This window comes from Solanum tuberosum, unplaced genomic scaffold (assembly GCF_000226075.1).
Source record: "Solanum tuberosum cultivar DM 1-3 516 R44 unplaced genomic scaffold, SolTub_3.0 scf00517, whole genome shotgun sequence".
In the NCBI taxonomy this organism is placed as follows: domain Eukaryota; kingdom Viridiplantae; phylum Streptophyta; class Magnoliopsida; order Solanales; family Solanaceae; genus Solanum; species Solanum tuberosum.
In genome coordinates this window covers 161,571-175,833 of record NW_006239435.1, presented here as the reverse complement: position 1 = coordinate 175,833, position 14,263 = coordinate 161,571, and the positions used below count along the sequence as shown (strand labels likewise).

The following is a 14,263-nucleotide window of genomic DNA, read 5'->3' as shown; positions in this document are numbered from 1 at the left end:
AATTCCAATAAATTTAGTGTAGGTACTTAATACTATATATAGGATAATATATATATAAAAATATAAAATCTCTTGATTCGTAAAAGATGGATAAGTGAAATAAAAAAAAATTGACTAGTAAAAAGTAACAGAATGAAAAAAAATATTTTTACTTTTTTCAAGTGATATGATTACACCGTTTAACTCCCAAATCAAATTTAAGAAACCCTTTTTAGGTGCATTAACTTGATACTTTAATGGCCTAATTAAAGGAACTTGAAACAAATACATTAACTACCCTATGATCGATATTATTGTCGGTCCATACATATTCTCCAAAAAAATAAATAATGAAAAACTAACTCAAAAACTTTGATGTTGCAAAATTTCAATATAATTATATAGTACCCATTTTTTTATTTTATTTTACGAATCATTCATGATACCATAGCAATAAACTCATAAAGTTAGCAATGGTCTATTTTTTCCGGGTAAAATAACTATGTACATATCGAAAACAGTAATAAATGTCGCCTTCCTTTACAACAATAATTTCCTCTTTACCATACGAAATTATAGTTCACCTTCGATTCAGAAAATATTACATAAAATATATATAATGTTTTTCTAAAAGGTACTAGGAGGCTTAGCTATATTATTTGCCACTTGGCTATACTTTTATTAATTAATCAAAAGGAGCTTAGCCTTTTCTTAAAAAGGGTAGGAGTAGTTTTCATCTAATGGATGTACAAATTTGCAATTTGGACATGTTGGTGAAGATTTTGACATCATTACTAACATGTGACATTTTTTGCAAACTGCAGTGACCATTTCTTGTTGATCAACATCAAATGTTAGCCATGAAGGTGAACGATTGATTAAACCTTTAGACTCATAATTGTCTTTTTTTATGAAGTGATTTGAGGTGTTGCTAACAAAATTGTCATCAATTTGGTTGATTTTTTCTGGTGATTGATATGATGGTAATAAGTTGAGTTCAAGATCTAAACTCATATGCACTTGATGTGTTGGTAGTGGTTCAGGCTCACTTAGTCTTGGATCTCTTGATGTTCTCTTTTGTGTTCTTGTGTTGTAGAAGTAAATCTGTCCAGACTGCATTTATAAAACAACAAAAAGAATTAAAAAATCAGTGGCGGATTCAAAATCTTTACTCGGATGAGTCAAAATACAAAAAAGAAAATATATGAAAAAATCAAAAAACATATATGTATATTAATATTTTTTACCTAGCTAGTTACACACTGTAATTTCCAGTGTACCAAATAAGACTGTATACTCTACCTTTCATAATATTTTATGCTTAAGCACATGATTGGATGTACTTATTTTATGTGACTTTTAAGAATAAATTATTGGGATCCCAACTTTTGACTTTTTTATTGTTGTTTTTATTTTGGTTTAAAATCAAATGGTTGAATTTTTTAATTTTTTTTTTTACTTTTTCAAAACATGATGTAGAGTTCAAAAATTATTTTTAACTTAAACGCTTTCATTAAATTCATTCAAACGGGCTCGAAGTCTTTTAACTAGTTTTATAGTATTTCTTGAAAGAAAAATACATCAATAATATGATCTTAAAAGTATGACCTACCGATCAGTGAAGTGAGTAAAAAATCCATAAGATGGGGAGATTCAAATCTCATTAAAGATAGTTTTAAAATTTCCAACTGACTATTAAATATTAGTGGACAAAGTCATTCAACTAATAACAAAACAAAACAAAACAATTTTTCTGAAACACAATTACCTCTCTTATGTCAAGAGAATTCAAAAAAAATATTATCTTCAGACACGCACACACTAACAAGAACACCATTGTTATACATATAAAAAAAAATAGCATACCTTAATATCAAGACATCTTTGCCACTCCAAAGGAAGAGGAGTCTCAGGATTCAATTGTGTACCAAACAAAGTTGTAATTTTTTTTGCTTGAATTTGTGGCTTTATTTCATCACAAGACAATTGATCATCTTCCCATTTTCTCTTCTTACATAAATCTTCCATTACATTTCTTTGTTTTGGAATTTGACTTATTTTATGAAAAGACACCATCACTAATAATATATATATTTTTGGATTGTTGAGATAATTATAAAATGTTGTGGAAGATTATATAGGGGGTGGCAAGTAAGTGCAATATAGAATCTAAAAGGGCAAAAATTTAAATGTGGAAGTAGAAAGGGTCCCATTATTTCTGTATGACGTGCTCTTCAAGTGAGAAGTAAATTGAATTAAATTGGAGTTGGGACTTTGCAATTACTATACACCTCCAACCTGCTATTTAAAGCTAAGTAGGTAGTACTAACTAACTCTTTTATCTCTTTGGTCAAATCTACACTCTTTCTCATGCATGCACTAATTTATACTTCCTCCGTCCCTATTTAGTTGTCCACTTTAGAAATGACACACAGATTAAGACAACAATGATTAACATAATGAAGTTACAATTTTACCCTTATAGTACAATTTACAATTTCAAAATAAATTAACTCAAGATAACTAATCAATGTTGAGAAGTTCATAAGTTTATTTACTTTATTTATGACAACTTTATTTAAATAAGGGTATAATAGGAAAAAATTTGTTGTCCTTTCTTGATTTGTCAAAATTGACAACTAAATAGAGACAACTAAAAGAGGAAATATGGACAACTAAATAAGAACGGAGGGAGTACTATTTATTAGCTTTTGCCATCATATATTATGATCACTTTACTTTAATGTAAACCTTGGCTAGACCACACAATTCTTGTTTATGTCATTTTTTATTATTATACACAAGAAATGTAGAGTTTTGTTTGAGTTAGCTCATGGTAAATAGCTGATAAGTTTTAAGTGTTTGGAGTTAATTTTATAAATAAGTAGTTATGTGTTTGAATGAAAGTATTAAAATTAATGATATAAATAGTACTCTCACATTAATTTTTCTGTTTCGCTTCTTGAGAGTTGATTTAATTAAGTTTTGGAAATAAATTAGATTAGATTAATTCAATATTTGTAAAATTACAATTTAGATATTACTTTCTCTATTCCATATTAACTGAATTTGTGAGGCAATGCACATTTATTAAGAAAAACATTCAAGGACATAAAATATAATTTTGCAAGAAATACAATTATCTCCTCTTAGTCCATATATTAAGTAAATTGTTGAGACTTTTTTCATAATTTAAAATAAATAAATTACTCAAAGTTTAAGAAAACTATTGAAACTTTTTTTCTTCATATTTATCCTTCAGAGGTTCTTAAATAGAATAGTTTGGAAATAATCAAAAGAATAATAGTGAAAAATATTGTGTAATTTATGCTAAAACGTATTTTCTTCTTCTTATGGGGTGTGTCAAACCTCAACAATTCAATTAATATAGACAAGATAGATTAAAAAATTATAAAATAAATACAATATATTATGATTCTCTCATATCAATATGGGTTTAAAAAATTATCTTAAAATGCTGGTCAAAGTTCAAGTAATTTCGGAGCTAAATTACTTGAGATATTATTCTCTTCCTACTTTCAAGTTTTAAATTTCGGAGCTAAATTAGATCAGATTAGTTCAAAATATTAAAATTACATTAATTAAAATATTCAAAAATTATACGTAACAATATACTGTGATTCTTCTCATATCACTTAACTTGCTGAGTAATTATTTGACTTTCAAAAAGTAAAACATGACAAGTATTTTGGACCGGAGAAATTAAAGTAGATTGCACTCATGTCACTATCCCTCTACTTGATTGTTGGTCTACTATTAATAAGTGAGCGATGTAATATATCATTGTGTGTATAGCAAGCTGCCATTAATGCCAATTACTTTATAATGGATGGGGAAAAGGAACTTGCAAAATGTTCATTCATGAGATATTTATCCCTTCAGTATGGGATATATAACTTTTTTAAGGAAGATCTTTCATAAAATCCTTCATCTTTAGTCCATTCATGATTTTTTTTTCTTTTTTTTCTATTGGAATTGTAATTAAGAAACTATAGGTTTCTGATTGGTTTATGGACTAATTATGCACATATTATAATGCACATAGGGGAGGATACAACATATTGGATGGGGTTTTCGGAAACTCAATAATTTTTGTCTGAACTTTATATTTTATATTGAGAAATGAGAACTCGTTAAGTATATAATTTTTTTTTTTTTATAATAATAAAGAAGCTATTAATAAAAGGAGTTGTTTGTTCAATTATAATTGCATGTTTATTTTATTGGGATAGAAGATAATTGATGATCAACACCTATTGGGGTTTCAAATGAGTGAGTTGAGCTGAATTTCAAAATGTTAAAATAGGTTGAGTTGATAAATAAGTGTGTCATTGACCCGCTGAAACAAGTTGAGTTGAAATGAGCTAAAAATTGAAACATTATAATCCAATCCGTTCAATTCTTACTTAGTTTCAAATTCAAAGTTTGTTTTGTTATAATTTGCATGCTTGAATACTTAATAAAACTTGTTTTTCTTATATTATGAATTTAAAAAACTTGTCAAATAAAAGAATGTCTTTTTAAAACATTTCAGACAAAGTTTCTCATTGGTCAATTTGCATTGCCTATTAGTATAGTTTTAAAATGGCTTGAATTATGCGAGTCAAAATAAGCCCAGTTAATAAAATATGCAGATTACTATAATCCGCCCTAACATAAACAGTTGGGTGGATCATGATTTTCACACCCAAAACTAATATATCAAAGCATAGTAACCAAGAGGGAAGTTAAAATCTGTTCGATTCTTTATATTTTGAAATCTTTTAGTAAAAATTTTGACGACAAGTTTGTAATTTCCAAATTGGTGATATATACAACCACCCTTCGACAACGCTTACGATAAAGTTGCACCTTATCTTGCATATAATAATTGATATACTGTTACGTCTATATTAGCTATATAAAATTTAATATGAGCAACCAATTAAACACATATTTTTGTTATATGATCAGATCAATCAATTAAACATGTTTAATGTAATGAAACCAAACAACCCCAAATGATACATCTTCCACCAACACAATTAAAAGCAGATATACGTCGTAATTTTTCCTTCCAAAGGAAGCCTATAGACAAAATATTAGCTGTAGAGTTATTGTATTTAGACACATAGGTCGTGACGTTAATAAGATATAGAGAAGATGAAGAGGGGAGGACGTTATCTGATATCTGTATTGGAGTTCGACTATTTCAGATTCGTGTCATGTAGAGCCTCATTCAAGAGAAGTTTTCCTTACCAAGATTTTTTTCATAGCCAAGGCTCGACTTTGAGACTTCGGGTTAAGGGAGGAGCAGTTTCATCCACTGCACCACATCCTTTCGTGATGACAAAGGGGGTTATGAAATTGTCTAGAAAATTATAAAATGGTCCTTTATTTTTGGAAGTAATTAAGTCCAAAATAGTAATCACTTGATAATTATTTGGGTAATTTTGGTTTCCATTAAACAAACTCTAATTGTTAAATATAACCGAAATTGTGAAATAATTTTTAACCAGATACACCAAGATATTTTATTAAAATTCCAGAAACTACAACAAACGCACACAAAAATAAAGGACCAAAAATAACATAAAGCTACAAAATTTATACTTTCAAATGTTAGTTCCAACTAAATAATTTCTATTTTTAAAAATTCTCATTGTTAAATTTAACAATCAGAATTGGTAAATATTCATTAAAGACTGAAAAAACGCTCACTTTTTGATAAATTTAAAAGACAAAAACAATTCAAATTGATATTTAAACGATTATTTTGAATCTACTATAAAAAATAAATAAGAAACTATATTTTCATCATTTTATCTGAAATTGTCATTAAATAATAAGAGTCCGTATACAGTTGAGTTGAAGAAGGGCGTTGAAATATAGCTAGAGAAACTTTAAATAGGGGGTTGGTCATTATAGCTCATAACTCCTACTACTTCTCCCTTTCAGTTTTGCTTCTTCGGTATTTCAAAAATAATTTTTATTTATTATTTTTAATATATTTTAAAAAATATTTTATTCTTAATATTAATTACTTATTTTCTGAATTAATTTTCAAAACAAAAAATTATATATTAATAATATATATATTATGGTAAATACTTCTATTAATCAGTATTTTAAAAAGACTTCTAAAATCTAAAATAGATAAAGTAAAAGCGAAAGTAAAGAGTAAAAACTTTAAAGGCTCTTCAACGGTTCAACCATTGAAAAAGCAAAATAAATATCATAAAAAGTTTATATCATGAGTTTGCTGATTTTTCTAGAGTACTATAGGATCGTTGTAAAGTCATTTCTATGTAGTTGTTTAGGAGTATGTGGAATTTAATACTCTCTTCGTTCAATAATATTTGTTTAATATATTATGTTTTTCGGTTCTTTTTTATATGTTATATTTACTATAAATAGTTGATTCATGATATTTGTCATTTCATAAAATCAATGCATAAATTGTAATATTCTTTGTATTTTACCCTTGTGAGTTATTAGCCTTGAAAATATATATTTGACTAACATAAAAATTAAATGAATAATTTATGTTCATTGATCAAATTAATTAATCACAATAAATAATTTCATATTCATTGGTTGAAAAAGTTGACTTAAAATTTTTTAAATAAGGATAGAATGGTAAACTTACTTAATTTCTTATTCACGTGAAATAAAAAATTGTGACATATGAATAGGAACGGAGGGAGTACTATTTTGGAATATCCAATAATATTTGTTCACTTTATGAAATCAGTGGATAATTTTATACTTAGCTCCTAATTTATTCTTATCATTAATTATAGTCATTTCTCTATTACATTTTTCAAGATATTATATTTATTATATTTAAAGGGTGATATAGTATAATTATTCTTCTATTAATTTCTTAAGAAATGTGTAAAGTCAATAGTGGACGAGTATTGTTGGAGAGAGGAAGTATTGATTTAGCAGATTTATTAGAACAATCGGTTTCTTTACTTGTAGTTGGAAATTGGAATCTACTTGCTCCGACCGATTTTAGTTGTCATGCTTATTAAAAAGAGAATATTATTTATTATTTTAAAAAATTAAGATAAAATTTAGAAAAAAAACTATTTAATTACACAAATATTTTTATTATATTTGTTAATTCTTCGTATAATTTTAAATAATTACACATTATTTCACTAATTAATAATTTTATATCACATTTCCAGTAAAATACACTTAAATACATAAGTATATTTTTGCTATCAGATACACTCTGAATACAATTACGTAGAGAGAGAGGCAAGTGAAATAGGAGGGACACGAGCTAGAGAGGAGATGTATCCCACATAAGTGTGAACCATATTAGATACATATATGTGAAATATTAGATACATTCTGGAAACTCATGGGTAGAAACATAGTTAAGTCCTCAATTGAGATTTGTATTGTTTGCCCAAAAAATAATAATTTTTTTCACTTTCATCTTTATTCTAATAAAAACTAATAAATGTAGAAAGAGATTAGTAATTGAGGTCAAAGAATAATATATAAATAATTTAGTCAAATTATCCCTTAAATAAAAAGGCGTGCAATGAGCAATATTTTACTTATAGGAAGTCAGCACACTTTGTTTATGCATCTATTTAAAGTCCTATAATTATTGAAATTGAAATTTATAAGATAAAAAAAATTTCATCCATATTTTCAACGTATTGTTTACATTTTTTTTTATAAAAAAAACTAACAATTTCCAATCCATTGAAACTACACATAATCTATTTGTGTGTGCTTTTAATAGTTCACAACGGCCCTCAACCATTTTTAAACAACCAGAATTTTAATGAGTCATGAATACGTATGAGATCCCCCCACCCCACCCCACTACTTTGCATCATCACTTCAAATGAAACCATTTCCCTTCAACTTACCCTCCACGATTTTTTGTGGAGTGATAAGTATGCTTTTATTTTTAATAAGATATCTCAAATTTGGCCTTCACGAGTATAAAAGTTGTTTTCGTTTAGGCAGTGGCGAAATCATAATTTTCAATAAGGGGGTTCATAATCTGAAAAAATAGACACACGAAGTAGCTAAAGGAGGTTTGACATATATTATATATAACTAAAATATTATTTAACCATGTATAAATAATATAATTTTCCGCCGATGACGGTTCGAATGAATCCCTATAAGTTGGTGGCTCCGCCACTGTGTTAAGGTGCACTTTACTACTCAATGTGAGACTTTCCGATGTGAATCCAAATCTAATCGAACTTCAATATGGATATCGAACTAAAAAATTAAAAAAATTGAATTCCCTTAAACTTTGGTTGTCTATGTTTTGCATGCAACATTTCTTTTTCTATATATTTATTATACATATTATTATAACTTAACATGATGATATAAGATCTTCATACATATCGTTTACGTAATGAACCAAATTATTGGTATTCTCTCTCAAATAACACAATCTCTCCTCCATTTCGATTCTCCTATATTTTTCACTTTTGAAATTCCTTAAGAGAAATCTTTCCACAAATAATAGCCAATCAAATTTACCGTTTATTTTTCCTAATCAATATATACATACACTATGTGCTGCTTATTAATGGGCCTGGGTGCGCGAATGAGAGGTAAGTTTAATTGAGAATCTGCGCAGTCATAATTTATTTTTTTAAATGAAATTTATATATTTGTAAACTACGTAAAAAGTACTATAAGTCACAATAATTTACAATCCAAATATTTAATAAATATATGAAAAACTTGCGGTCAAAGATAAACTTATTTGTATCTCAAAATCTGAAATGTATATCGAGACGGAGGAAGTATATATATTGGTCCGCTATAGGAATTTAGAAGGAGGGTGAAACAAATATGCACAAGCACAAGTATTCTAAAATACCAACGTAACATCGAAAAAGTGAGCAATAAAGTACTTATTTATTAGTAGTACGTAGTATCAGTATAAGGTTTAATTAATTCCAATACCTATTTTAAGAACATTACACATCCATGACATGAATGGAACGTAGAAAAGGAGGAAACAACAAGTGAGTTGAATATTGAGTAGGCATCTTCTAATGAGGGAACATTAAAAAAACCATGCATGGCTCATTATGGTTAGCCCATAATCCCAATTCAATGGACGTACGTACGTAACCTATTTATTTATGCATATTCACCAACCACATTCATTATATTGACGAATTTTACTCCTACTTCACAAAAAAAGCAAAACAAGCCCATCAGTTTTGTGAACGAATTTAAGCTTGCTAGCATTTGACCAGAGATAAGGAGATATAGATGGATGAGTATACATACTAAAAAGATACGATTAAAAATGAAGTAATTAATATATATATATATATTCGGGGTAAGGTTAGAGTGGCTAACGTGAAAGATAAGATGAAGAAAGTGAGACTGAGATGGTTCAGACATGTGAAGATTGTTAGAGTGGTTAAAAATCTCACATTGATTGGGGAATGAACTGGTGGTTTAATTTCCTTTATATGGACTTGAGTGATCCTCCCCTCATGAGCTAACTTTTAGGGTTGAGTTAGACTCAGGTGTCATATATTTACATGGTAGCAGAGCCAGGTCCATCTCTGTTTGGACTCCTAGTTCACGCTCCAGTTGGGCCTGGGCGTGAAGGGGGGGGGGGGGGGGGGGGGTGTTAGAGTGGGTAAAAGTCTCACATTGATTGGAGAATTGATTAGTGATCTTCTTAAATGGACTTGAACAATCCTCCCCTCATGAGCTAACTTTTGGGGTTGAGTTAGGCTCACTGCCCAAGTGTCATATCTCTACAAAGATATATAGGTGTGTGGATGCACCTGTGAAGATACATGAGAGGTTATGTACAGTGGATGTCAGGAGAGGTAGGAGTATGCCGATGAAGTATTGGAGGTAATTCGACAGAACATCGCAAACCTCCAACTTAATGCGAATATGACCCTTATAAATAGGAAAAATAATAATTATTTTACTAATTATTCCTTAAATATTGTGTCAAATTAAATTTAAACAAATAAAAATAAACAAAAAGAATAATAATTAAATTTAAATTTTCAAAACATAAGTACTTAAATTAACAAGTCAAGTGACATAAAAAAAGGATGCCAGAGGAAGAATAATTAAGTAAATAAGTAAACAAAAAGAGAAGTCAAGCAGGAAAAGGAGACATTAAATAGGGAGGTTTTAATGATGATATGTGTTTCTATGGAGCGATTCTCCTAATGAGCCCTACTCGGAATTTAAAATAGTTGGATTCTAATACAGATATCGGATATCGAGGTGATAATAAAATATGTATTTATAGATACTCCTCTGTTCAATTTTTTTTTTTGGTTTTTCAACCCGGTGTCTGGAGCCCACATTGGAGCTTCGCCTAAATCCGGATCGCGCTCTGTAGGGCTCATTCGGGGGTGGCGCTCCCAACAAAATTTTCTCCATACCCAGGGCTTGAACCCGAGACCGTTGATTAAGGGTGAATCACTCCCACCAGTGCACCATAACCCATGTTGGTACTCCTCTATTCATTTTTTATTGGCCATTTTAAGTTTTGTATATTTCTTAGAAAATAAAGTAATAATTAATATGATTTTTTATTACAATATTTATATTAATTAATACATAATTTTAAATTTTGAAAAATGAATAATTAATGTTAAAAAAATATAATCTTAATATATAAAATTAAATGAGAAGGGAAAAGAGGGGGTTGTATTAAATTAAATGTAGTAGGCAGCTGCCTTTCATTAAATCATATTGAATTCACTTAAATGCAAATTAAATTGAAGTGGATGAATAGAAAGAGCAAATGCATAATGCATTTAAACACCTCGCTTTCTACAAAATTAATTATCTACTTTAATTTTGCTGAGAGTACCGCCGGCCTCTTCACTCATTCATCCTTTTTAATGCTTCTCAACCTCTTCCTTCTTTCATTTACAAATTACAACCACCATCCTCTTAAAAACAACTTCACATATACTTTCTTCGTTTATTTTTACTTGTTCATTGTAATTTTTGATATGATATTTTTTCAGAAATAATATAATGATGATTTTACTATTTTATCTATATGATACTTTTACTTGTCATGTTTCGCTTCTCAAGAATTAAACTGCATGAACTTTGACCAAATATGAGAATGATTGCAACTTGTGGTGTTCTTTTCGTATGATTTTCAAACATCTAAATTAAGAATTAAAATTATTGAATTAATCTAATTCAATTTATTCATGAAATTAATCAAATTGACTCTCGTAAAGCAAAATGTGATAAGTAAAGACGAACAGATCTAGTATATACATTTTTTTGAATATAATAAATTCAATGTTATGAAAAATACATTAGGTTCTGAATGGTATAGTTAATAATAGGGGAATTTTCACATATAGCCACTCAAAATAACTTAATTAGGTTTTATAGCTATAGTTTGATAATTACAATTGTAGCTACATGTTGGGGGAGGAGAGATGCGAGCGAGATTGAGAGAGGGAGGAGAGAGTTGAGCTAGAGAGGACAATAGTTTGTATAATTCACATCTCATTTGTATAATTCACAACTATTATTTAACGGAAGAGTATTTGGAATTCTTACTCGCAAATATGTCATTGATGTGGTGCAAAGAAATAAGTACATTAAACTGATAGGAATAATTACAATAATTAAAGAGCTAAATTATCCTTTACTTAAGTATTTTTTTAAGAGGTTTTTAAAACATGATAAATATTTAGAAAGGGAGGAAACAATAATCTTCATTTAGGAATGATTTGTTAGTGCCATGCACAATGAAGCCTATACCATCAAATGTTAGACTAGTGATCATTATTAGTGGGAGGAAATAGGTGAACATAAGTCATTTTTAACACGTAATTATCATTTTTTTTCATACATAATAAAAAAACAATAAATTGTTGTTGATCACCAATAATATAAAATAATAATAATCAACAATAAGCTAGAAATAGACCAAATAGAGCGAACAGGAAACAACAAACATAATTAAATCTATTTATAATAACCAGAAAAAACATATTATCTAAAATGAATTTGTCAAGAATGGAGTTTTGAAAAAAAATAATCTATATTTAAAAGAATATAAAACTTCTAAAATGGTAAATATATAATTGAAAGCAAAATACAAATTTATCCTTACGCAGTACGCATTCATATTCGTAAAAATCTAAATGAGTATCAAAAATCGAGTTAGAAAACTAATAGAAAAAGGAAAATAACATATATAAAAATAATAATAAGGACAACTAATGAGTGGTGAGGTAATTAGATAATTGAAAAGCTTTATTGCAGTGTACTTTTAGCAGTGGACCAATAATTACAACCGTTTAATTGGCTTGAAAATTTGGCTATACAAATTCATGATCAGCAGTTAGCGTAGAAAAATAACTTAGATCAGATTCAGATGGTAACTTGACAATTCTTTCATCGTACATTATTTAATTAATAACTTTCTCACTCTAATAAATATTTCTGCAAATGTGTAAGAAGATAAGGATTTAGTTTCAGATTATTTCATTTTGTTTTATTTTTTCCTCTTTTCTTTGTTGACGTATGATTTTCTAATTAGTTGATTAAAATAAAAAAGAAGAATAGAGGACGAGTATACCAATTATTTTGTTGTCGTATACTTAAGTGCACTTGATATTTACGTCATTGTAAAAAATAGTTTGGATTAGTGAATCAAATCTAACTTAATTGAGAATATTCAGACTTTGTTGTTACTTATTCAAAAGTTGTCCTTAGTGATTCGATGGATAAAACTACTGTAGTAACATAACGGATTGATCTTCCTCCAGAGTTCATATCAATTAAAAAATTGACACCTTGCAATGTTGGCTCTTCGGCTAAAAGAAAAAAAAGTCAGAGTGATTTTTCACTTATCTAGTGGAACATTTGAATGTAATTATGGAGATCTTCTTTGAATTTTGAGTTCGAAAGATATAACAAGGGAAGGTTAAATCGAATTCTTGTTTAAGCAGTATATATCATTCCTACATTGTATTAATTTTGATCTTAGATTTCCGTATTTCAATTCTAACATATTCTATGATTACATAAAAATGCATATATTAATTAAAGGTTAAACGTGCGTGTTTGACCAATATCACAACGACCAAAATCAATTTCGTCAATATTTAAAAGAGAGCTGCTAAACAGCCAGAAAAATGTGGCCAGAATTTGGCCAGAAACATATAAAGACTATACTAACCTTTTAGTTTAAAATAAAGGAAAAATGTATTAAAGTGTTTGTCATTTCCTAAAATTACCATTGAATTAGAACACAGATTTTTAGGCTTAGAATATGAAAAGTCACATTGGGACACTACTTTTTCTTCATTCCAACTCATACAGCGCATTCTTATTCTTACTAGCATTAGTATTGCTAAGGGAATACCTGCTAATCTTTTCCTATTCTTCTCTACTCGATCACTTCTCCGAAAAATATGAATACAACTGAAGTTAGGGAGGAATTGTACAGATCTTTAAGGATGGCATCAGACGATAGTTTGATGAACGAAAATGAATGGGTTGATGATGATTCATACTATAGTTTGAACAATGATGTACATCTAGATGAGGACGATGAAGAAGTTGAGAACAATGAGGAACACATTTTAGGAGATTCATACTATAGTTTGAACAATGATGTACATCTAATGGAAATTCTAGAATTTGATTTAATGTCAAATTCTGTATGTATAATTAATTAATACATTAAATATTTTTTGTAATATGACTCAATTTTAAATACACTCTCTATATTTCAAACTTAAACATTTACACTTTATGTACTATAAGAAATATACACTTACACCTCCGAAATTACATGGGTTTTGAATAAAATAAATAAAATGTTATAAAGCGGCAAAAATAGTAATATAAAATTCTAGAGACTATGAAAATTATTTTACTTTTTACTTCATACTCTTATTCCTGATCTTATTATTTGATTTCATAGTATAAATTGAGAAGACCTGCATAAAGAACAAAGGCGCCCGATCATTTTTTATTCCCTATATTATGTCGATTTGATAAATTGTGAATCATTACTTATATTTGTTACTAAAATGATCTCCAATTAACTAATGTTTTTAATTATTATGTTCAAATAAAATTAAAATTATAATAATTTTTAGATGTAATTTAGACCTGGTAAATGTTGATAGACATAGAAATCATGTGTATAGTTCATATATGTCGAACCAAAGAGAGTCAGACATTAATAGTATTGATCCTACCAATCTTATTTCCTATATTAAGTAATTTTTTTAATTATTATGTT

The 14,263-nt window shown here is 28.2% G+C and overlaps 1 protein-coding gene across 1 annotated transcript; it reads right to left on the bottom strand.

The window, feature by feature from the left end:
- Positions 1-392: 392 nt before the first annotated feature.
- On the bottom strand, positions 393-2,104 carry LOC102605844 (uncharacterized). The gene is made up of 2 exons (XM_006364786.2): positions 1,846-2,104; positions 393-1,092 (listed from the first exon to the last, which is right to left on the bottom strand). Exons 1-2 carry the CDS (start codon positions 2,053-2,055, stop codon positions 691-693), a joined length of 612 nt encoding a protein of 203 aa, XP_006364848.1. The 5' UTR covers positions 2,056-2,104; the 3' UTR covers positions 393-690.
- Positions 2,105-14,263: the final 12,159 nt, after the last annotated feature.

Bases quoted from the DNA above. Each gene is read 5' to 3' on its own strand.
- LOC102605844 (XM_006364786.2), bottom strand. From the start codon at position 2,055: ATGGTGTCTTTTCATAAAATAAGTCAAATTCCAAAACAAAGAAATGTA. The intron at 1,093-1,845 runs GTATGCTATTTT...TTATAAATGCAG, and splicing joins AAAGATGTCTTGATATTAAG to TCTGGACAGATTTACTTCTA.